Genomic DNA, 25,209 nt, shown 5'->3' with positions numbered 1-25,209 from the left:
TGGCTGGGCAGTGGCAGGAACAATCCCCACTGGAACAACTGATTTTACCCTGCATGACAAAGCATTGGCTCGTCCCCTGCCCTCTGCACCAGACACTGCCAGTCATGTAGGCAGCACGTGAAAAACGCTGGGGCAATGCCTGCCAAGGGTGACAAGGACATAGAGGCAGGGGCACTCCTGGCTCCTTCCAAAGCCCAGAGACACAGCCTGGAGTGACCCAACAGTTGCTGAAGGGGACAGTGGAGTGGATGAGGTGGCACTCTGCTGGTCTTCTACAAGTCAAGTCCTTGGGGTGGGATGTTCTCCACGGCAAGACTCAGCACACAGGCAGGCACAGCCCAGCTGGGGCAGCTGGTGCAGGAGCCATTCCAACAATCCCACACCAATCACCACCTGGCCCAGCCACTGACAAGCTGTCACACGATCCCCTGCGCAGCTGTGCTGTGTCAACACCTCCTAAGCCTGGGATTTATGGCTGCTGGGCCAGGGGCTGGGACAAAGGCAGCATTCCAGGCATTCACCCATCCCTTCCCACCAGCAAAGGAGCTGATGCACCAGGCTGGACACAGCTCCTGTGGAGGAAATCATGACATGTGTGATGTTCAGCCCTTCCCACAGGAGAATCACACTTAAAAGCAAAATCCACCCCCATCCATGCCATTCTTGGGGCAGCACAGCCCAGTGGACAAAATGCTGTGCTGGAGGGACTGCACTCAGCTTGCTGGCAGGCTCCAGTCCTTTTCTCATGCCTCAGTTTCCCCACGAGAATAAAGCCCTTAATCCCTGCACAGTGTGCTCCTGTGGCAGGGAACAGCAGCAGCTCAACCCCCCAGCCTGGTCCCCAGAAAAAGCTGCTCCCAGGAAGCTGCCAGGAGAGGGGCAGTTAAGAGCTGTGAAACACATTCTCATTTCCTGAATCCCCAAAGCAGTCAATAGGGCAGGTAGCTAAAACCCATTTCACTCAGTGCCAGCCCTGCAGCCCAAGTCCAGTTCACAATCTGTAGGTCTTAACTTAGGGATGCCCAGCTCAGCTCCTTTGCAGCCTGGCACAACAGCCCAGCTCAGTGCCTCACCCACCACCATGTGCAGGAAGAAATGATGCACTTACCTTAATGTGCCAATGGCCTGGCCATGCAACCCCTGTGCAGGAAAGGACAGGAAGGGATAACCCATGCTAAGCAACCAGCAGCATTTCAGAACAGCCCTTGAAATCCAGGAGAGATCAGCAGCAGCAGGCTGAGAGCCCTTACTTAATAAGCTGGCACTTGTACAACAGGAGAGGGCTCTCTGGTGAAGCTGCCCCATGGCACAGAGACCTGCCAAGCTGCTGCTTGTGCCCCCAGCATTGCCCACGGCTTGTGGCACTGCTTCATATCTCACCTTTACAGCCCATTTCATTTCCACAGCAGGCAGTGGGGGATCTCACACTGCAGCAGCCCAGGGGCAGTTGAAAATCATCAGCCTGGACAGTTGGCTCAGCTGTGAGGCACAAGACTGTCTCCCATCAGGAAGGGCCATGCCCACTCACAGGGACCCTGGCAAGCCAACACCACCTGCAGCAGGAAGGTGCTGCACTCTCATGCCTGGCTGCCCTGCTTAGACTCCAGCAATAAAAACAATTCTTGCCCTTTGCAACAAAAAACAAAAGGTCTTGTTTAGATGCCTCAGGCAGTGGCTGAGATTGGTTTCAGTGATTGAAATTAACTGCTTTGAGCAGGCCTGGGCAGCCAGAAAGGACCAAAGGCATGGGGAAAGTGAGGAGACTTGCTGATCTGAAAGGCAGAAGACCAGGAGAGCATTCCCTCACCACTCCATATCTGCAGGCAGAAACCAGGCAGCTTCACTGGGATGACTCAAAGACCTACAGAGATATCTGGGTAAAGGCCACACCACACGCCTTGCTCCATCTTGCAGTTTTCCCCAGATTGTCCCAGCAGCATGAACAAATTTTCCCCTTCCCCTGGAATTTTGAAGCTTAAGTTCTAGGGATAAGGAATGAGTCTGGAAATCCATCTCCCTGCCTAGTAAGCACAGCTGGTACAGAAGCTGTCTCTGCTCAGCTGCTGCATCCCCACAGCAGAGCACCCTCTGTGAGAACAAGGCAAGCCAGGGAAGCTACAGAACAGCAGCAATTCACTGCACTTCTGTCCTCTGGCTACCTACATGCCCAATTAGGTAGCTCACTTTCTAAGGGAGAGAACATGACTCCAAGCTCTGCCCCTCCCTTACACATTCTTCCAGCCTCCCAGACATCCAGTGCCATAGGGAGTGCTGTGCTTTACACACAATTAAGGCACTTGGCACCACCAAAATCAGGTTTCATGAGCTCCAAGGAGCAGACAGGCCAGAGACAGGACTATGGCACACACTCAGTCCATCATCTCTGGAGAGCTGAGTCTCAGGGAGGTCAGCTGGGTGAGCCCTTCAGAGCTGCCAGTCCCCATTCAAGCCTACACTACTGGCTTCCCCTGGGGAGGAAACACTACCTAGCTTCCTTGGCAGCCTGCACTGTGTTTACCTGCCAGTACTTAGCAGGTTCTGAGGCTTGCAGGATAGAGGTGGTTCATCTTCCTCCTTCTCTACAACCGCTGAGACTCCCAACCCCCTCATACTTCAAATGCTGTAAGAACAAACATGAGATGAGGAAAATTGGTTTCAGATTTTTATTTCTCTGTACTCTTTAAGCAGGAGTGACTGAAATAGAAACCATCATGAGTCCCATCGGGGGAATAGTTTGATAAAGATAGGGCAGGCAGTCACCTCTGCCCCATGCCAACCTGTACAAACATCAGCTGCCACTGTTTAGTAACTAGATGGTTTTCAAACAAGTCCGTGAACAGTCATAGACTACACAGAACAACATGCCAGTTCACAATAGGAAACAACTTATGTATACTTCTTGATTTCATCATAGAGGACTAAGACAAAAGCACCACCCATTCCTCGGAGTACGTTTGACCATGCACCTTTGAAAAAGGCCTTGGAGCCCTCATCCCGGGCAATCTTCCGCCAGCAGTCAAGAGTGCCGGAGTACATTATGTCAGCTGCAGGAGACAGACAGCTTTAGCAACTGGATGCCCACGACCCCCAACATCCAAGTCAGAAACAGCCTCATGTATCTACTAGCTTTACAACCTCAAGTGCATCCCATTTCTTGGCTGACTTTCTCCAATACTAGCACATCAGAGGACGAGACTGCCCAGGAGAGATGGTGCTGCTGCTGCATTGTCTCTGAGAGACACTGGGAGGACCAGTTCAAGCAGAAGGCTGCAACTCCTTGCTTTGACACCAACACTTCCAAACCCAAAAGCTACCGCACAGTTGGCCAGGCTGTGCCTACAATGGAGGCTGTATTTTCTTGTCCCAGAGACATTGACTTGCAACATCCAAGGGTGGTTTCTGCTCCTCCTACCTACTGACATATACCTGACTTGTGCATGCCACCTTACAGGTGTGCTGCACAGGCTGACCCATTCGTGTTCCTTCCTGTCACCTGCTTCTGCAGCCCCTCCTACATCCCTGCTTACAAGAGATGAGGATATCTACACAGGCTGATGAAAGCCAAGCCACTGTGCCTTCACTTCAGCTCCACCACCAGCTATTGATTCAGGGATGCCCAATAACTCTTATACAGCGAGGAAGAAACTTACCTCCTTTCCGGCCAGACTGCATCATCATGCGACGACGAACCGTATCAAAAGGGTAGGAGACCAAACCAGCGACAGCAGTGACGGTCTGAGCAATCATCCAGCTGACAACAATGTGGGTGTTCTTTGGGTCTGGAAGCATGCCTGCAGGAGAGAGGCTTTGATGAGAACGGCAGGTAAGCCACCAGCACTATCGAAATGCACTTCAGGCCTGCCGCAGCCTACAGCTCTGTTTTTGTGCCGTTTGGGTCAACCTACCCTTGGCAGTGTCGTAGATGCCAAAGTAGGCGGCTCTGTAGATGATGATGCCCTGGACAGAGACACTGAAGCCCTGGTACAGGCCCCGAATGCCATCCGAGCGGAAGATTTTGACCAGGCAGTCACCGAGCCCACTGAACTCCCGGTCGGCCCCGGCTTTACCCACATCCGCTGCCAGGCGGGTTCGGGCAAAGTCAAGGGGGTAGACGAAGCAGAGGGAGGTGGCGCCGGCGGCACCCCCGGATGCCAGGTTACCGGCGAAGTACCGCCAGAACTGGGTTCGCTTGTCCACGCCGCCCAGGAAGATCTGCTTGTACTTATCCTTGAAAGCGAAGTTGAGGGCCTGGGTGGGGAAGTACCGGATCACATTGGCCAGGTTGCCGCGCCAAAAGGAGAGGATGCCCTGCTCCCGCGGGATGCGCACCACGCAGTCGATGATGCCCTTGTACTGCTTGTCGGCGGAGATCTGCTTGCTGGCGTGCTGCACCTGCAGGGGCCGAGATGCCGCTGTCAGCGCCGCTCCCCCGCCAGCCCCCGGCCCACCAACGCCGCCCGCCCTCTCCTTGCGGCGACCTTGGAACGGCCCCGGCCGCCGGCGCTCACCTGCAGCAGCAGCTTGACCCTCTCGATAGGGGCGACAGCTGTCTTGGAGATGGCGGCTGCCACCCCGCCGGCGAGGAAATCCTTGGCGAAGGACACGGCCGCATCGGTCATGGCGGGAGCGGCGCGAGCGGGAGGCGATGCCGGGCGAGAAGGCGGGAGCGGCGCTGAGGGGGCGCCGCAATGGCCGTTAATATAGGGGCCGGGAGCGCGCGCGCGGGCGGGGCGCACGGCCCGCACGCCCATTGGCTGCGGCAGGGGGCGTGGCCGCCGCAGGGGGACGGGGCCGCCGTTGGAAGCGGTGGGGGGCACATGGCCGCGGTGAGGGGAGCCCGGCATGGAGATCCTCGGGACAGGGCATCCCGGGATGGAGCACACCGGGACGGGGCATCCCGGGATGGACATCCCCGGGACGGGGCATCCCGGGATGGAGCACACCGGAACGGGGCATCCCGGGATGGACATCCCCGGGACGGGGCATCCCGGGATGGAGCACACCGGGACGGGGCATCCCGGGATGGAGCACGCCGGGACGGGGCATCCCGGGATGGACATCCCCGGGACGGGGCATCCCGGGATGGACATCCCCGGGACGGGGCATCCCGGGATGGAGCACACCGGGACGGGGCATCCCGGGATGGAGCACGCCGGGACGGAGCATCACGGCGTGGAGGATCCCACCAGCACCGCGGGCAGGCCGTAAATGCGGCCCTGGCCGGTGACGCCGCCTGTCCCTGCCCCGGGCACAGCGCACAGCGCACGGCGGTGGCGGGGCCATCCCGATGCCGTGGCGAGAGCAGGCGGGCACGGCACAGCACGGCCATGGCGCGGGCTGGATCGGGGCGGGCTCTGAGGCTGCCTCACCCACGGAGGCGGCCAGGCCCCCATCTCTCTCAGCGCTGCCGGGAGCCGCCCGGGCACCCCTCGGGATGCTGTCACCCGCACACCGGCAGTGACCGAGCTCCTGATCCGTGGGTGGAGCCCCTGTGCAGTGCTGAGCTCAGCTGAGATGCTCAGACAGAAGCTCAGCAGGTACAACCCGCCCCCCATCACCCAGCGGCATCCAAATGTCACTCGAGTACAACTTCACCTGTCCAAGAATTTAGCCTTGCTGCTGACTGGTTCTTCATGGTCATACACCATTGCACGTTAGTGCTCCACTGATGAAGGGCCTTCTTTCAGTGACATCTTAAATATTTTAGTGCTGCCTTTTGGGGATTTATCACATGTATTTGTGATTACAAAGGCCAGGCTTGGTTGATAAAAGGTTAGGTAGTGCTTGATAGGTCGTAGGAATGCACTATGATACAAAGGTGGTAGTAGCACATCAGAAACAAGTTAGAGATAACTTTGACTCACTTGACTCTTCAAAGGTTTGAAGAGTTGATCAGACATTCATATGTACCCAATCTTTCAAATCTATTTAGAAATACAGTGTTAGTAAAAAACATACAAGTATGCTTGGACAAGGCAAGAAATTCTTTCCTCCCCAACATGCTTACAATTCACATCTCCATATCCATACATGTCCAGTAAGTCTCAGTATTATTACCTGCCCTGTGCCCATGGGAAAACAGACACAGAGAAAGAAACACCATTACTAGGCAGTATTACTAAAAAGCCTGGAGATTTCAGTAGAAATTCTTGCATGTTGTATGTATTTTATTCTGTTTTATTATTTTTAGCTGACTTGGTATCTCAGATTGCTTTATGAAAATCCATTTTCTTAATGTTTTTGGAGACAATTTATAATCTCATTTCTATTCTCTTGCCTTTCTGAACTTGGTTTAATCTCAAATGGCTATTCAGTTTTAAAAAGCACCTAAATTAATGCCATTTCAAGTTCCAGTAGTATAGAGTTTTCAAACTAGTTGCATCTTTCCTCTTCAGTATGTGCTTGCCAGACATATTCTTTACATCCATTCAGCAAATACAATACAGATTTATTCTTTCCTATCACAGGTGTCTCACTACAAAAATCATGCAGTCCATTGAAATGTCAGTACCTGTAGCTCAGCATGTCTTTCTTGCAAAGTCCCTCAAGAAAGGTATTTGTGTATCTGCAGTGGACACTCTGATGTCAGTTTTCAAGTGCTGATTTCCTTGGCTCAAAATTTTCCCTTCGGAGGAGCTTCAATTCTCTCAGTTCTTGTGGGTGTAAACTCTGGTCAACGCCAGGTGTTAGCTTGTAATTTAAAGGAGATTCAATATAACCATTTCTGTAGAGACAAACCCGCTTGCAGAATTCAAAGGTGCTAAACATAACACCGAAGTATGGCACAATCTGATAAAAAAGCAATATAAGAAAAAAAATTAGACTCAAAACATCCATAGCATAGATGTTTTAAAAAAAGGGAACTTCTAGGACTTCAGATCTGATCTAATAATAGACCTTGTCCTCATTTATATAAAATCAGAGTCTCATCTCAAGCTATACTGGCAGCTGCAGTGTGCTAACAGTAGGAGTTTATTGTTGTTACATAACTAATTATAGCAATATTGTGAGGAAGAAGGTCTGTGCTACCCTATAGATTACCAGAACTTGTCAAATACCCAAGCACATCCTAAGCAATCTCAGCAAATCCTGGCAGGAAATGTGGAATTTATTCTACACACACTGGAGTGACTCCACAATTTTCTTCTCTTGCCCCATGCAGAACCAGCAGCTCCAGGGCCACTGGCTTCGTATCAGCCAAGGCAAGGCAGTCACAGGCAGGCCATGACAATCAAACCTACTGTCACTCAATTAGCACTCATTAGCTTACCTATAGTGCTCTCTGTAGGTAATCCTCATCACAGCACTGTAAAATGTATTTATGTAAATTAAATTACCTTCTGTTTAAGCTACCATGCTTTATTTCATGTCTTCAACTCAGCAAATCTGCAGTAACTGAAGCACATGTATTAAATAGCTGGCTGAAAGCACTGCTTTTGGACTTCTGGGCAAGTGGCTTATACAAGCACACTTCTTTTACAGCTCACTACAACATATCAAATCACTGAAGCTCAGGTCAGGAGAACTTGTTTAGCTGTCCTAAGTGGATTGCTTGCAATCCCTCATCCATTCCACACCTTGTGTGTTAGGAGCACCCCCTTCAAAGATGTTGAAATGAACTTTCAAGTGGTGACATCTAGAAACCAAGCTTGTATTTGGAGAAATACAACCAAACCAAGTTCCAAGGCTGCTTTATAACCTGTTTTGTCACTGATTCTGTCATCTATAAGCTACTAAGTACAAAAGTATGTCATAAGCTTTCTATCCCCAACTGCCCAAAACTGTCTTGATTCCTTCGGGATAGTGTTTGACTGGGATGAAAGCAACACCTCACCTTGAGCAGACTGGGTGTGAGTCCACTCCAAAGCCCAAGCACACCTTTGTTCTTCACAGTTTGCCGGAAGCAGTCAGTCATGCCAGTAAAATGGACATCAACTCCTCCATAGTGGGGAAGCCAAGGACTCTGAGCCTGTCAAGAGACACCCAGAGGGATTTAGAACAACAATTATTTTCTCCATCCTTGTATATAAGGAACAGTCAACACCAGGTTTCAACAGACAGATCTGGATTCCTCCCAGTTTTGCATTAAAATATAAATTAAAAAGGGAAAGAACTCACTCTTTGATAGGTATGAAAGTGAACAGTAATTTCACACAGTGCCTCCTTTTGCACCATGCCACTACTAGAAATAAATCCCACTCTTTGAGGACAAACCACCTGAACCAGAGCCACACATCCCATCAGCCCCATGCCAACTGCTCAGGTCCAGGTAGAGCTATTTCACACTCCTGGCAGTGGAACACTATGAGAGGGAAGGTTGGAGCCACACTGCCTTCCTGTACCCCTGATCAAACCAGCTGACTTGTCTCTGGCTGCTGAGGCTGTGCCTGCACTGCTGTGAGAAGCATGAACTGCACTACAGGCTGAGGAGCAGCAGCACAGCAGAAATGGAAGGATGGAGATTTCAGCCCAGGCTGTTCAGGCCCACCAAGGGCTGCAGGTGAGCAGTTGGTGCCCATGCTCCCATATCAATGTGCTCAGCTGATAGGTACTAGTTAAAGTTACCTGGGGAGAATCCTGCTGGCTGGCAGCTGAACTTCTAACTGCAATACAGTGTCTGTTCACATGGAAGAAGTGTAGTTGGTCATTTTTAACAGCTAAATCCTTCTTCATTAATCTCCTACTGCATTAGCACAGACAGGATAACCTGACCTTGAATAATCTCATCCTCATCCATCTGTGCACATGCAGCCATGGATTTATCTTGCATTGACAAATCAGGGTTTCACTCAAGCACAAGTGACACTTGTGTTTGACACAAGTGACACTCAACTGACAAATGACACTTCAGTGTCAGGGGCCCCAGGACACAGATTGATGCCTTGCAAACTGATCATCCTAAGATAGAAGTTTGATAAAAATGGGGCTTGTACAGGTAATTAGTGGATGAATATGGGTATCATGATCCCCACATTGATCTGAAACACCACATTGTGTAGCAATTTGTCACTCCTTGTCCAGACTAATCTGTAGCTTCTCAGAGCTGCTAAGCCTATGACAAGCCTCATCAATTGACAAGTGGTGATGAGATTTTCTAGGTGCCTTAGCTATAGCATTTCAAATACTTGGCAACTGAGATGCTGGAAAGGCAAACAGATGAAAACACACACTCTGTGTATAGCAGAGAAATTGCTAATCAAATAATTACTGGCAAGTCTACTGTTAAAATTTAAAGGCTGAACAAAAAAACCCTGATAACACCCACACTAAGGGCACGTATTCTTTGTTTAAAAAACCACAGATCATAATTTCTTCTCTCTTTTTTTTTTCTGCCTGATTGAAATGCATGTGAAATACCTCTTATGGCAGGTAACAGGTAAAAACCTTATGCACAAAGACTTTCATGTCTGTACTGCAGAAGATGCTGAGTGCTCAAAATGAGACTTCAGAAACCAATTCCATAAGAATGGTGATATTAGCACCAGTAATCCTTAGAAGAAAACTAAAATTATTAAAGTATACCTAAAGATGCAACAGCAGTCACAGGAGAACTGGATTCAAAACCCTCTTCTGCTTTCTGGATTGTCAGTCAGGTTCCACAAGGGTTTTTTTGTAAATGAAGTTATAAGTAGTCAAGCAGTAAAGAAAGACAGGTTTCTGAAATGCTTCAAGAACGCAAGAATGCCATTAAGATATTATTTCCTTCCTTTTTCAGTCCCTTTGTTGTAGGCACAGCAAGGCCTGCCAGAATTTAACTGCGTAAATTTGACCTAATCCTCTTCATTACTGTGCACATTGCAAAGGCACAGATCAAAGATTTGATTGCAGTACCCTTGCCTGCAACACCAAAAGAAGTGACAAGCACAGTGCAGATTTCAGTGACACACTAAACACCTCCAGAAGGCAGTTTAAAAGGAACAGGTAAGCCAAGCCTCTAGATTTCCAATCTGCACATAGATACTGACCTTGAGAGATTTACTGAAATTATTTATAGCACCGTTCCCCATAGATAGAGCTGTTTCTAAGATTTCAGTCTGTGAAGTAAAGTATGTGTTGCCAGCCTTTCTGCTTTACAGGAGCTGTATGCTTCTAGGATCCTACACACAGTCATTAAATAACAATTGTTCACAGAATCTCAGAATCACTTACTACAAGAGGAAAACTAAAATCTGTATCAGTGTGTAGTTAAAACTTCAATATTTTGGAACATAACTAAATGAAGTTAAAACGTATTAATAAAAGAATACTGCAAATGTGTTTCATTTGGCACTGTTGTTCATGAAAAAGAGTTAGCTGTGGGTTTTGGTGATTCTTCATCTAAGCATGTCCACCACACTGCAACCCTCACAACCACCCTATGGCACCAGAGCCAGAAAATGGAAGGAGTGAACCAGACCAAACTGGTTTTTCTACTTCTTTTGCAGAAACCTATCATGACATACAAATCAAACAGCTAATCTCATCCCCAAAACGTCAGCTTTATGACAGAGAATTTCATGCACACAAAGCAGCTGAATTCCTTGCTTTTGACACCCCTTGACACTATGGGCTGCTGCATGGAAACCTGCTTATTTTGAAGACTTCCTTTCTCCCAGTTGCAGCTGTCTCAAACTGCAGGAGGCTGGGGATACAGCTCCCTGTTCTGATAACACAGAGCCAAGGTGTTACTCATAGTAGTAGCAGGGCTAAGTTGCTTCTCGTTTTACCTCTGATGGACAGTAGGCTCTCTAAATGATTAAAGCACATCAAATGCAGAATTGCCTCCACTTGCTCTCTCACAAACACAGTATTTTTATGTCCAGAGCCCACCAAGTTGATTATGTCACTGCAACACATCCACAGAGGTAGCATTGTTCTACTGCAACACTCAAAAACTCAAAAAGAGAGATGTACAAAAAATGCCCAACTACCTGCACACAATATTCTTCTAAAAGAAACAAAATATTTAAATAAGAGTGCAGTGTCATGACTGCAGGTTAATTGTTATAGGTAATTGTTACCTGAAGACTCTTCAGACACTGTCTCTCCCATTGCCTGCATTACGAGGTGACTGCCACAACAACATAATCCCATTCTGGGAACTGATCTCACAGACCTGTTCAATGACCCCCCCTCAGCCCCTCTCCTGGGCAGATAAAAACTTTTCACTTGCTTTTTGGGACATTTTGGTTTGTAATTATTTGTATTCACATGTACTGGAGACTATGAATTAATGTATTTAATTCATGTACTTCCCCCCTTTTCCCAGTTCATAAAGTCTGTTGGTACAAATATTTACTATTTATTTTTTGAGTACACATTACTCTTGGCACAGAGTATGGAAGACAGCTAACAGTGAATAGCTGTCATCAGTGTCATCAGCTGTACGCTAATGGCAGAGAGAGTAAAACTGCTTGTTATTTACATATTTTCAACAGATTCAGGTGTCCTACATTTCTGATCATTTAAAAAAAAAAGTGCAGGAAGACAATTCACACATAGCTCAAGAGTTCACACTCTTAATCTGGAAGCTAAAAAAAGACATCTTTGCAGTCTGGGTTAATAAGGGCACATGCAGCAGGCAAGTGCAGCTGTAGTTCAAAGGAAACTAAAGGTCAAGGATTGCTGTTTTCATTCAAGTTAATACCACTCCAGTCAACAGAAATTTTACTTAAGTGAGAACTGGATGCTTGAAAGAGCATTTCATTCCACCATAATGAAAAAAAAATTATTAACACCTGTAAATACATGTTAATATTTTGGGGGAAAATACATCCTCTTGGGCTTAATAAATTCTTCCTCCTAAAGGTCAGCCTTACTCAACAGTCATTCCCTGTCAGTGGTTTAGTAATGCTGACATACGCCTGGTTAAAGTCTACCCAAATTATTTAGGCACAGAGGAAGGTAAACCATGGCAAGCTATCAGGATACAGTCAGTTCAGAGCAGCACAGCACAGCTGACCTCCAGCGTCCTGCACTCCAGGAACACCTTGTCCCTTCCTCTGTAACCTGAACTGGGAACAAATCATGCCTTTCTGGGAACAATGGCACCAAGTGAGCAAAACAGCTTCATGCTTGGTCGAAAGCTTGACTCTTTGCTTTAAATGTATATAACCAGGCCTGTTGTACCCCGAGGCTTCACAGTTGGTTGCAGAATCCCTCCTTTGCTGCTGAGCCTAAGCTTCCTCTGCTTTAACACCTGCTGTGTGAGGAAGTCTTTAATACAGAAGTATTTTTCTTCAAGGCAGTGCAAACCCCTTGCATGGGCAGCTCTGGGTGGCTTCCAAATGCCACCCAGATGGTTCAGCTCAAGCCCTACAAATGGGTGCATCACTTTCATGCACATTAACACTAATTTATTTAATGGTGCAAAACTTTAGGCAGACTGGCTTGGTCCCATCCTTCACGCAGTGGATGGCAATGCTAGTTCCTGCATCTCCTGCTGCCTATCTAGGAACTGAGGAGAAAACTAATTTTTAACAGGACTGGGGCTTTTCACAGGTCATACTTTCATTTGTCTTATGTGGATGAGTTAAGGATTTACACAAAATCAAAATAAATCACCTATAAAAGAATCACAGAATCACAGAATGAACTAGGTTGGAAAAGACCTTTTGAGATCATCAAGTCCAACCTATGACCTAATACCTCCTCATCAACTAAACCATGGCACCAAGTGCCACATCCAGTCTTTTTCAAAAAATGTCCAGGGATAGTGATTCCATCATCTCCCTGGGAAGATGATTCCATTGCCCAATCACTCTTTCAGTGAAGATTTTTTTTCTAACCTAAATTTCCCGTGGCATAGGGGAAGTTTAACTCGTCTTAAGACTGTGTCCTCTTGTTCTGTCAGTTGCTGCCTACAAGAAGAGACCAACCCCCACCTGACTGCAACTTTCAGGAAGTTGCAGAGAGTGATAAGGTCACCTCTGAGTCTCCTTTTTTCCAGACTAAACAACCCCAGCTCCCTCTGCTGTTCTTCACAGGGCCTGTGTTCCAAGGCCCTCACCAGCCTTGTTGCCCTCCTCTGGATGTGTTTGAGCATCTCAATATCCTTCCTAAATGGAGGGACCCAGAATTGGACACAGCACTCAAGGTACAGCCTCACTAGTGCCAAGTACAGGGGAAGGATGACCTCCCTGCTCCTGCTGGCCACACTATTCCTGATACAGACCAGGATGTCATTGGCCTTTTTGGCCACCTGGGCACACTGCTGGTTCATGTTCAGTCAACCACTCCCCCCATGTCCCTTTCTGCCTGGGCACTGTTCAGCCACTCTGTCCCCTGAGCACCTGTAGCACTGCAGGAAGTTGTTGTGGCCACCAAGAGAGTGTTGATCAAGTTTTAGCTCCTGTTCATGGAGTGTTTTCCATAATTAGTCACCTCACATGTCATAGGTACATCACTCTAAGCACAGACAAATGGATACAAGGCTGTCCTGTGTAAGTGGGGGGTAACAGTACTAGCTGTACCTCCAGAGACAGTATTGCATTAAAGTTATGTCTGTAATAGCTGTGTGTGAGCAGCAGCAAAGCCAGCCTGTGTCAGGTCCTGTCTGCTGGGTGAGCTTATGGAGTTTAAAAAGGTGGGCTGAGTTAACCCAGCTGATCTGTCCCAAAGCAGATTAAAGAGCTCTCACTCACACCACACTGATGACAAAGCCAAGGCACTGTAAGAAGCTGGCAGACATGATCAGCTGGCACTGCCAAATCTCACTTTGGGGGCATGGTGGCCACTTGAATGGCTGGGGAGAGCATTTGGAGAGAATTGCATTCTGCCATCCCTCAGACTTCCTGCATTTTAAACAGGTGAAATGTGTTTTCCTGCTTTTCTTCAGCAGGCCACTGTGTTGCAGTGCAAAGCTAATCTGCCTCAAGGTATTACACAATTATCACACCACAGCTTCTGAAGTGAACAGGTTTAGAGTTAAGGCAGACCTCACAGTTAAAGCAGCCCGGTCCTGCTTCCAATTCTTGAGCTACAATTTCTTCCTCTTATTCAGTTTTCCTACCAACACTGTTCAGTGTTCCAACTTGAGAGTCAGTCCTCACACTTTTCTCCTGTGGAAGTCTGGGGATTTAAGAGAAATGCTTCTGAGATTTGTCCAGATTCATAAAAGCTGATCTAGGCTGTTACAGAAGACAAAGCCTATGTTATGCTCCATAGCTTTTTTCCAGCATTGTCTCAACCATCTACCAGACAAAATACTTCCCTAACCAGCAGAGCAGCATTCTGTAACAGCTTAAAATATCTTTTTAACAACATCAATGAAACTATAAAAATTGCAGGTAGCTCAAAGTATTCAGATAAACAAGAGTGAGGAAACAGTAAACAAGAGAAGGAAAGAAGGGATTTTACCACAACCAGAATCTGTCATCTATTACCTATTTGCTAATAACCAGAGCAGCCAGGCTGATCTCAAATTCAAGTACCATCCAGGCATGGCAACCTGGTTGATGCCTTAATCCCAGCAGCAAGAAGAAGATGAGTGTGAGATCAAAGAGAGAAATAAGAAAAGTAAGAACTCACACTGCAGTCTCCCCCTTAGAGATGAGACTCTAAATATTTCACCTATCTCTGCACTTGTTTTCACAACACTTGATGGAAGTTCCTGTCTCTGAAATCTCCACTCTTGTCAAGTTTACTTGAAGCTGCACAGCAGAATCAAAAGTTATTGGGGCATGGACTAGGACAGAGAGCTAGCAACCATATATGCCTCACTGAAGAAATCATATTAGAAGTAATACTGCTCCTTATTTGCTTCCACACTATGGAATTTGTGTGGTCAAATGGCTCAATTTCTGAAAACTTTTGTTTCCTGCTGTTCACTATTAAAAGGTCTTCCTGCCCAAAGTCTCATGTATGCTTTTGAGATGTTGTATGAACCACATGATCCAAAAAGGATTTCTTAGTTTTAAACCAGGTCATGACTCCAGTAACTTCCATATTCCCAGCTGAGAAGAACACAGATCTCACCACCAGCAGTGACACTACAGCTTGTGAGCTTACAGAGGCTGCACACCAGCCCAGTGACTGTCCCAATGACAGAACTCTTTGCAAGTCACTCATGCTTAAGCAAAGCAGGAGCACTGCTCATCCTCTCAGCAGAGAGAAGGAAGATTTATCATTCTCTTTTTCAAAACTCTTTAACCTAGCCACTGGGTTCTTGCTAGACTGACTTCTACCCTGCAAGGGGACTATTTTAAAATAAATACTTAAATAACAGTATTCCTTTTAAAAGAGAGGTTTAATTTTAAACAGGGTACCTCAAAGAGGAAATTACTGCTTAGTTTTTTTTCATGTTATTAACACACAGCATTTATATAATTTACATCAGATTTCACATTGGCAGAGCATATTGTGTTCCAAGGAACAAAAAAATCCAACAAAAATCCCAAAACACATTGCAGATTTATAGGCAGTTGAGGCCAAACTGATTGAATTTGAAAAGAGGCCACTTCTTGGGTGATACATGGCAACCATCTACACTAACCAAAAACTGTAAGCCTGTTTGTTTGCAGGAGTGAAGCAAAGTCAAAGCCTGCAATTTGAAACAGAAAGATCTGCACTGAACAATGCTTTCCCCACAGAGATGTCCTCACAGCTTAAGGATGCAGTGCAGTCAACACCAAAAATGTGCTGAACCCTGCACTTTACTGACAGTATGATTTATTCTATATTACATGGGTTTGATGGCAAAGCTATACCTGAGTAGCATTTACTGGTGAAGGAGAGTTTAAGAAAGGTCTTAGTCAAAGATTAATATTAAAGTATTGAGACACGGCTGAGCTTCTGAAGACAATCCAAAGTTTGTTCATGCAAGCAGGCAAGGAGTAACTGTGGAGTATCTATGAAGCTTTAAGGACATCTTTGTGCATTTTGCTTAAAAAATTACCAAGGTCACATGTCAGTCTGGGATGGAGGCTGAAAAGTGCCACTCTGGGGTGTCTGAGCCCACCTCTGCACGTCCTGAGCACAGAGGGAAGTGCCAAACTTGACTGTTGGGTTTGCATTGACCATTTGTGTGTTTGTGTGTTTTCAGTTCCATACATAGCCTGGGATGGATGCCATTCTAATAATAATCTTCTGCACAACCTGTACAGCTTTAAATTCAACTTCCCTTACTGAAATGCCACAGCTCAGTCCAATAGGCACTTATGAGGGCTATCATTGGCCAAAAAAAAAAAAGATGTGGGAAAGTAGAAACATTACTGGCGCTTCCTTAGACCAGACTCATTCAAAGTAAAAGTTATATGCAAAAGGTAGAAAAAAAAAACTGAAAAAGAAAAAAGTGTTCTTGTATGCAAGTCTGCAAGCTAAAAAGGACAGTACTTGAATATGGCTGAGAAACTGGATTTAACAAAGAACCTCACCTATTGTGAGGTAAGGAAGGAAAGCCAAGAATAACAGTCAGAATAATATAAAGATCAGTAAGTTTTTGTTCAGAAACTGAAACATCATAAAAGTAAGTCAGGAAAGCACTTACTATAGAACATAACCCTCTCTTTCATGAATCCCCTTCTACAGATGTACAACAAAAGCCATATTTCCATGCTGAAACATGCATACAGTACCTCTGAATTCTCTAACATGCCAATCAGGAGCAAAGTGAAAAAAGGAAGACAAAGGAATAAATTAGGATAAGCACAACACAGAAGACTCAAATATTAAGTAAGATTCACTCATATTAATTAACATTTCTTTTAAGAAAAACATTCAAGTATATATAGCAAACACAGCATCTTAAAAAAAAATAAGCTCAATAAAGCTAATTCTAACAGCAAAGGTGGGAGAAGCCATGGTTACAGAGCAAATCTGATACCCTAAAGCATCACCAAAACACAATTCTTCCTCAAGAATCGTTCACTGACAGTCAGCTCCTACTCCCACAGCTGTCAGTGACAGAAGCAGCCAACGTCAGAAGTGTAGGATTCAGATATTTAAAATAAGAAAGGAGGAAGCAAGATTATTACAATGGAGATTAAAAATAGCATCTTATCCTTCCTCCCATAGGAGAATTAATTTCCTAGTCTATGCAAACACTTCAAGCATTGTCCAGATGAGCTGAATGGAGGTAAGTCTTCTAACACTGCCTAGCACATCAGGTAAAGATCTGAATGGGGATGTCCTGGTCTCATGCCTGTACTCAATCTCAGAATCTATGGAGACAACCTTCTGTCCTATTTTCTCTGCTCTATTTTTGAAGCTCCTGAGTCTTACAACTTCTTGGCTCCCCATCAGCATCAGCTTCATTGGAAAAATCTTCTTTAGCAACATACTCCCTCCATCTGTCAGGCTTGTGGGACAAAAGGTAGGGAAAAGGAATCTCATACTGACTTCCACAGTGGGCTGGGTTCCTCTTCATAGACCATAAATCCAGCATTCACTGCTTCAAAAAAAGCCCAGCACTTCTCCACGTGCACTGCAGAGCACACAGCAGGCCCAGAGGTAGCTGAAGGCTTCGGCAGTTCCCTTTTTCTATCAGCCAGAAAACCAAAGCACTAAATAGAGGCTGCTCAGAATAAGACGTGGGAGAAAAACTGATCAGAAGTATCTGCTCCTCCATTTTCTACAGAAATCTGAAATGTCTTGAAGTTCTTTTCCTTTTCCTCCCCCTTTCTAGGTCCATCCCTTTTCATGATACTTTTCCTGGTGCTGTACTAGGCATTTCTCTCTTCTGACCAGCACCCTACAAACTGCACAGACCAGCAAGCACAAAGCAGAGCTGATCTCTGCAAAGCTGGGCCATACCCTGGTGCTAATGGGAAAATCCAAACTTCTTGGGTAATCTTGCAGGAGTTCCAGTGCGCTCTTGGTATCAATATGGGTTGCAATTTTAAACAGGTGTCTTTTTTGGACAACTCTACATGAATTAAGTAATTTCCAGCACCCAACAAATTACAGGATTTTGCACCTAGGGTGCTTGCTCTTTTGAAATATCCTTGCCTTCTCCCATGCCTTCAGAATAAATCACTGAACAGGAGGTGTTTCTCTAAGCTCAGAGAATCCGTATTCAGTGTTGCAATGCACTTATGAGGAAGAAACCCTCTCTGCTGATGAGCCTTTTGTTTTCATGTAAAGTATTTTTAGCCTCTCCAAGTCGTACATATTTAGGCTATAAATCCAGTTCCCGTGTTGCTGAAGTACCGATCAGACGATTAAGCCTCCCCTCGGTGGAAGAGCCCAGCCTAGTGGCAGGAAAATGAAACGTGTGCCTGTCCCACTTCTTCACTCCTGTCACGACACAGCCCGACACAAACCCGCACCATTTACAGCCAAAACCGACTTCTGAACAGATTACAAAATCTGAGTGTTCAAGTAACTGTAACACAGCATCTGAGCCCTGAAAAGGGGAACTCGGAGAGCAGGAGAGGGAAATGCACAGTTTCACTGATCTTTTGCTACCTTGTGACTTGCCACCAGGCTACCACTTGATGAAGGGGGTAAGAACCTATATAAGGCTGCAACAATTACTGACCGTTTTTCTAAAAATACCATAAAAGCCTCCCATAAATCAGCATTCCCAGGAACTAGGCTGAAAACCCAAACTCATATGCCCCTGCCAGAGAATGACCATATGATGAAAACTATTCACTGTCTCTCTACTGAAGTTCCAATGAAAAGTCAACATCAGGAAGTGAATTACGTCAGTGAGAGGGAAGCTGTGGGATAGTGGTAGTTTTGTGGGGTTTAGGTCTTTTTTACATCATTATTTTTAAAGTTCCGGAGAACAGATCAAGAAGTAACTCTGGTTTTGTTGATGTTCCAGGAAACAGCAGCACCTGCAGCTGGTAAGTCACTTGTTAAACAGAGGAGTCAGAAGTAAGAACAATGATCCTTCAGACTTAATACTGAGCAAGTTTGTTTCGTGGTGAGGCATAAATGGCAGACATATAAGCCCTGAAAATCACATGGATCTCATTCATCCTGCCTACCACCAAGGGGACTAAATTTCTTCAGCTGGCAAACTTTCAAACTTTCACCGAAGGTTTGCCAGTTCTGAATTTTGAGAATTTGATGAACTACTATGAAAAAGGAAAGAAATAAAACTACAGAGATGGAGTCTGAGGGCATAAACATATCCCATGATAGTACTTGAACTCACATTAAAGGTATAACCGCCCACTCATAGCAATGATTTCCAGAGTTTAAAAACAAAACAACAAACAAAAACCCACCAATGAGCAAAAAACCCAACAAAACCAAAACCAAAGTCTCTGTAGCCTACTGGTAAGGGAAATAAAGTGGTACACATGATCACCTGGCTGTCTTGACCCAAGTTCTTGCACCAAGTACCTATGACAAAGTACTGGTAACATGAATATTCTGTACCTGCATCTTCCTCTTGACAGTCTCAAAGGGGAAAGAAAGTGTCTGTGCCACAGCAGCTGCTACACAGCCATTTGCAAAGTTCTGAAGAGGAGTGAAATGAATGATGGGCTGTTGCCAGATTGTGTCTAGACTGATGTAAACAAAGAATGAACCTGCAGAAAATGGGACAGCACCTAGAAAGCAAACCAGACAGGATTAAATCAACACACTGTACACTAAGAAAGGACAGCTGCCCATCACATAACTAGAAAGCTGGGAGGAGCTGCTGCCAATTTACACGTCACATTCCACAAACCCAATCCAGATTTTGAAGAGCTTCATTCTTTAGTCCCTGGTTTATCACCAAAGACCCATATTGTACCATCTAGATATGCTGACAGGGGCATACATTTACCCACTAGAATGTTCACATTGTTAGAATTATTAACTGCTATAGTCTCATGACAGGCCAGGCTGCCATGTTTCTCCAGATTCTCTCTTGTGACAAGCTCTTTCCCAGTCCAACCCAACCCCAGCATTTGCACAGGTAATCAGAGCTATGTCTTCAGTCGAGCTCATCAGGGATACTTCTGGCCTCTTTTGCTTGTTTCATGCTCTCATCAGTTTTATAGTGGGATTATACATTTATTATTACTGTTACACATTTTATACAATGTCATATTGTGAAACAGTGGACTCAGTTAAATGGCATTTTTAAAGGCCATGCAGAGTAAATAGTTAATTAATAATTTAAAGTAAAGAGAATATAATGAATCTTCATTTTTCACACCTACTATATACTATAGCTCACACTGGTTTCACTGAACAGCTCAGGAGACACTCACACTCAACAGGAATTACAAGCACTCTGTGTGTGTGTGTATAAATGTGTTTTAAGAGTTTAATGGTGAAAATTGTGCATCTAAGCACAATTAGATCTTCTATAAAAGAAGGATAAGAGTATTTTTCTGAACACTTAATCATACATAAATGCTACACATATGGTTCTAATTTGAAGTAAAAAAGCTGCAGCAAAGGTTATCAGTATTGCAGTGCCTCAAAAATTTCTACATCTTCTACAAGAAAACATTCCTATTTGCTTTTGAAATCAAGTGAGCAAGCGAACACACTACACAGCTGCAACAAAAGTCAGGCAGTGAGGTGATTTCACCCCACTATTGCTTTACCTAATATTGCTGGTGAAACACCACGGTAGAGCGCACGGAGCCCCTCTTGATGATAGATCTTATAAAAAGCATGAAAAATTCCCTGGTAAGATGGTTCCAGCCGGTTCTGCACGATGAGCCGTGTTTTAATCACGTCAGTGGGATACGTCACGATGGTGGCAACCATGCCAGCCAGGCTTCCAGCCATGACAGCTCTCCAGTGCGAGATATGGCCCAGCTCATCCATGAAAAGGGTAACAAGTCTAAAAGCAAACACATATAGGAAGTACTATTAATGACACTATGAAAAAAACACATGAAAAATTAAGGTAGATGATTCTTGATGCAAATGTTCTGTCCACAAGCCACTTCAGCAGCAGGAATTGAAATTTTAGCATGTGATTAATCCAAGATCTTATTATACATAACACCACATAAAGATGAAAATCTTTTACAGGATGAAAATCTTTCTTTTGTATTTCCACATACACAATGAAAATTACCATGATTCAAAACACATCTGCAAGAAATTATCCGATCATCAGTTAAAGACACTGGTCCAACCTGCCAGTGAAGGTTATCATGTAAGAGGAAATATGTAAATAATGACATCCCAGGCCTTCTGAGAGCACCTGAACCTTTCTGTTACTTATCTTGGAACAGGAAGGTTCACAGGGACACACCTCCAGAGAATACTTACGTCCAGCCACTATTATGCTCAGGAGTTTAAGTCTCAATTTGAAAATTTGAAATTGAAGCACAGTTTTAAAAGCTACACACAAATCATACATTTGTGGCGCACTGAAAGACCTTTCTATTACAGGAAACTCCTACATCAGGGAGTAATGTCCTGGAGGCAGCAAGAAGCAAGTAAAAACACTTCAGAGTTTTCACTGGATGTAAAGAAATGTATTATTCTATTTTGGCAGCATTAACTAAAACATCTAAACAGCACATCTACGTTTAACCTACGTGGTGTAACCATGTGCGGAACACAATAATTTGCAAGTATTTACAAGTCACTGCTCGCTCAGTTGATGTTTTTTCACTTGAATGTGCATTTCCTACTGCATGACAAATCCCTGCATCTACTTGTCTCAAGCCCTGTGAGTGCCCAGGGAGAAAGCCCAGCCAAGCAGAAGCAAAAGGGCATAAACCTTTCTTCCTGTGTGTCTTATGCAGTCCCTAAACCCACACAGCCTAATTTTCCTGCGTGTGGACAAATGTGTGGGGAAGGTGGAGGGGTGTCTCTGGGCACTATGTGACAACATTTCAAACTGCCATGGAAAGACAAGAGTCTGTGAAATCTGTGCTCAGTCCTGCTCCCCTGGGACTGTTTACCTAAGCTGCCTTATAACTTCTCTTTTTGTGTTTCTTGCCTTTATGTACACTATTCTCCCAGTAAAAAAGACTTTCCAAAACCCCCAAATAGTATATCAAGGACTAAGCATAGGCACCTTGTATTTAATTTCCTGGTAGCCTACTTCCACCCATAATTCAGAACATCCTGTACAAACTAGGCACAAGCTTTAGCCTTGCAGAAGGCATACACTGTTTCAAGCTGAACAAACAATGAAGTTATTTTGCTCAAAATCAACTGCTGTATATTGGTACAACACACTGCCTTTTCTGTGAACTTTAAATGGCATTTAAATTACTGTTTGTACCTTCCCACTCACATTATGTTGCTCTTTGTTTGACCACTGCATCAATTATGGCACGAAAAAGCTGTCCAGTTTTAGGGTCACTTCATTTCTGGTCTCCTGAAGGGCGCAAGCAGTCATGGGCAGATGACTTGCTGGGACAGATGAGTGACAAACCCAGCAGGTTGGCAGCACCAGCAGGGCTGTGCTGCTGCCCAGAACAGAAGAACTCAGCTGCCAGCTGAGTGGAAATGTCATGTGCATGAACAGCTGACTGCAATAAAAAAAAGAAGCCAAGAAGCCCAGCCCCCAGAGTAGCAAAACATTCTGATGTGTGCAAACAGTCAGGCACTCCCTGCACAGGCTGAGAGATAACTGGCAGCAGAAGGGAATCCTAGGAAACAGCACAGCCAGCAGAGATCCATCAGCACTGCTCCATGTTCATCCTGCTGCAGTCCTTCCAGCACTTACCTTAGTATAAAGTCTGTGAATTATCAAAAACATGGTCTTTAAACAAACAATGTCACATATCAACATCAAAACCGATCAAATTTGCTTAACAACTCCTGCATGATAGGGTAAAAATATCTGACTTGTGATTTTGTTATTTTCTTTGATACAAACAACAGAAATACTTGAGAGTGTACAAATTAATTAAAGAAACTGGTTGCAAAGAACAGATGTGACAGCCACACCTGCAGGTTGCACTGGAACTTCATTTCTAAATGAACCCGAGCAAAAGAATTTTAACAGACTATCCACCCTTCATCATGTGAAGAATACCTATCATTTTATCAGCAATTGCTGGCATATCACCAGGCCCTAACAATCGCTACGTGCTAAACAAATTAGGTAAATAAAATTACAAGCAAGAGTCCGCGTCCCTGGGGAGAAGGGGCGCACAGCCACTGACCGGCAGGCACGGACAGAGCCGTCCGACCGAGCCCGGCCGGACAGAGCCGTCAGACCGAGCCCGTCACACCGGACAGAGCCGTCAGACCGAGCCCGTCACACCGGACAGAGCCGTCGGACCGAGCCCGGCTCGGACAGAGCCGTCGGACCGAGCCCGGCCGGACAGAGCCGTCAGACCGAGCCCGTCACACCGGACAGAGCCGTCAGACCGAGCCGGGCCGGACAGAGCCGTCAGACCGAGCCGGCTCTCCCTCCGCCGCCCCGCCGTGAGGAAGGCGGCGGAGCCCCCGAGCCGCGGGACCCGCGCGGGCGGCGCTTACCGGCGGGAGGCGGCGAGCTGCAGGGCGCTGTAGGGGCACAGGCGCAGGCAGGCCGTGAGGTTCCCCTTCCAGAGGGCCCGCACGCCCTCGGTGCGGCACAGGCTGCGCCCGGCGCCGCGCAGCCCCCGCCGGCAGTGCCAGGTGCCCACCTGCGCCAGCACCGTCAGCAGCTCCAGCGGCGCCGTCAGGCTGAGGCTCAGCGCGCCCGCCAGCCCGGCGCAGCCCAGGCGCTGCAGGGCGGTGACCCGGCCGTCCCGGCGCAGGGTGGCCATGGCCCCGCCGTTCCGCCGGAGCGGAGCGGAGCCGAGCGGAGCGCACCGAGCGGCGCGGCCCGGCCCGGCCCGGCCCGGCGCGGCCACAGCGGGGGCGGCGCCGCCCGCCTCCGCCGCCGGGGGGCGCTGTGGCGCGGGGCTCCGCGCGCCCCGCGCTCGCGCTGTGGAGGCGGAAGGAAAACCCGGAGCGGAGCGGCCGGAGCGGAGCGGCGCTGGCCGCGGGTGAGCCCGGCCGGCGCTCCTAGCCCCGCTTGCACCCGAATTCATGGATTAGTACACATTACTACACTATTGCATTTATGCAGCTAGAAGAAAAGCAACAGTGACCCAGCTGCACCCAGGACACACTCCTTTCTCCTTACAATTAAACGTATCTCCACGGACAGTGAATACACACCTTTCTCTTTACAATTAAATGTATTTCCACAGAACCCAATGCAGCAACGGCACAAAAACACCGCGTTCTGCTCCTGAAGCACTCTGTTGCTGCTGGAGCTGAGTGACTGAGTGATCATCATTAATAAGATTTACGAGATCAATTAGTTCAGGTTTTCTGACGTGCTGCCAGAGAAAAGAAAAAAAGGCACAGGGAGAGGAGAGACGAATGTGGAAAGGAGATACAAGTTGAGACCAGAATCTGTGGAGTGAGGAGATAACAGCCAGTACGGAGGTAGTAGCAGAGATTTGCACCAAAACAGGATGTTCTGTTTCTTGTAACAGAAAACCTCAAACAAACAAAACAAAACAAAACCCATCCCCTCCATAAAACCGAAAACCAACAAAAATAACCACCCGAAGAATTCCACTCAAACTGAAAGCTGTGCTCAGTATCTTCTTACAGTGCATTCAACAGAACAGTGTCGGGTGACTTAGTCTGCCTCTGGCAAGAATGCTCTGCTGCTGATCCAATGCACTATTCTTAGATCAATAAAAGAGCTAAAAGACATCTCTCTAGAATTGCCTCTCTCTCCAGGAACTCAGCTATTTATGGTGTTGTATTTTCTTGGTGAGAAGAAAGCATTTAACCATCAAGGAGGAGAAGAAAAACAACAATAAATGGGTATAACTTGCTATGCATGATTAGTGCTTGGAAACAGAAGATTTCAAACCTTACTTCAAGACTTCAAAGAAAAGGGTGATATTTCTTCCAGGTTGGGTTTTTTTTTGTGGTTTGTTTTTTTTTGTTTGTTTGTTTGGGTTTTTTGTGTGTGTGGTGTTTTTTTTTTTTTTTTTTTGTGTTTTTTTTTTGTTTGTTTGGGGTTTTTTTGTTGCTCATCTGCACAAGACAAACCTCAACTTAAGATTCTTACTAAGCACTGGAATTTTCCATTCAGTCTTCCCATTTTTATTACTAATTTTGGGGCAGGTTTTTCCATACATTTTCTGGCTGATAAAATGAATCACTAGTTAATCTCAGCCTCCCACAAGCAGTCCTTGGAGAAGAAGGGGTTGGTGTGAGTCTCTGTTGTCATTTTTTCTCCTTTGTAAAGGGAACTGCCAAAATAAAAACAAATTATACATTAAAAAATTGGATATGTTCAAGGTCAGGTTGGATAGAGCTTTGGATCCACCTGATCTAGTGGGAAGAATCTGTGCCCATGGCAGG

At 46.1% G+C, this 25,209-nt stretch overlaps 2 protein-coding genes across 2 annotated transcripts; both read right to left on the bottom strand.

Moving 5' to 3' along the window:
- Nucleotides 1-2,649: 2,649 nt before the first annotated feature.
- Nucleotides 2,650-4,674, bottom strand: SLC25A5 (solute carrier family 25 member 5). Its single transcript, XM_021548424.4, has 4 exons — nt 4,509-4,674; nt 3,906-4,392; nt 3,651-3,791; nt 2,650-3,044 (listed from the first exon to the last, which is right to left on the bottom strand). Exons 1-4 carry the CDS (start codon nt 4,617-4,619, stop codon nt 2,887-2,889), a joined length of 897 nt encoding a protein of 298 aa, XP_021404099.1. The 5' UTR covers nt 4,620-4,674; the 3' UTR covers nt 2,650-2,886.
- A 1,229-nt stretch (nt 4,675-5,903) lies between these two features.
- On the bottom strand, nt 5,904-23,685 carry SLC25A43 (solute carrier family 25 member 43). Its single transcript, XM_021548425.3, has 5 exons — nt 23,332-23,685; nt 20,478-20,719; nt 19,312-19,484; nt 7,835-7,969; nt 5,904-6,789 (listed from the first exon to the last, which is right to left on the bottom strand). The coding sequence occupies exons 1-5, from the start codon at nt 23,601-23,603 to the stop codon at nt 6,586-6,588; spliced, it is 1,026 nt and encodes a 341-aa protein (XP_021404100.1). The 5' UTR covers nt 23,604-23,685; the 3' UTR covers nt 5,904-6,585.
- Between the last annotated feature and the right edge of the window lie 1,524 nt (nt 23,686-25,209).

Source organism: Lonchura striata, chromosome 4A (genome assembly GCF_050655825.1).
Source record: "Lonchura striata isolate lonStrDom1 chromosome 4A, ASM5065582v1, whole genome shotgun sequence".
In the NCBI taxonomy this organism is placed as follows: domain Eukaryota; kingdom Metazoa; phylum Chordata; class Aves; order Passeriformes; family Estrildidae; genus Lonchura; species Lonchura striata.
The sequence above is the reverse complement of the archived record's forward strand: the minus strand, read 5'-3'. Positions and strand labels throughout refer to the sequence as shown.

Bases quoted from the DNA above. Each gene is read 5' to 3' on its own strand.
- SLC25A5 (XM_021548424.4), bottom strand. From the start codon at position 4,619: ATGACCGATGCGGCCGTGTCCTTCGCCAAGGATTTCCTCGCCGGCGGG. The intron at 4,393-4,508 runs GTGAGCGCCGGC...CGGCCCCTGCAG, and splicing joins GGGTCAAGCTGCTGCTGCAG to GTGCAGCACGCCAGCAAGCA. The intron at 3,792-3,905 runs GTAGGTTGACCC...TCTCTCCTGCAG, and splicing joins CATCTACGACACTGCCAAGG to GCATGCTTCCAGACCCAAAG.
- SLC25A43 (XM_021548425.3), bottom strand. From the start codon at position 23,603: ATGGCCACCCTGCGCCGGGACGGCCGGGTCACCGCCCTGCAGCGCCTG. The intron at 20,720-23,331 runs GTAAGCGCCGCC...GTTTGCTTTTAG, and splicing joins CAGCTCGCCGCCTCCCGCCG to ACTTGTTACCCTTTTCATGG. The intron at 6,790-7,834 runs GTGAGGTGTTGC...CTTTTTTATCAG, and splicing joins TCACACCCAGTCTGCTCAAG to ATTGTGCCATACTTCGGTGT.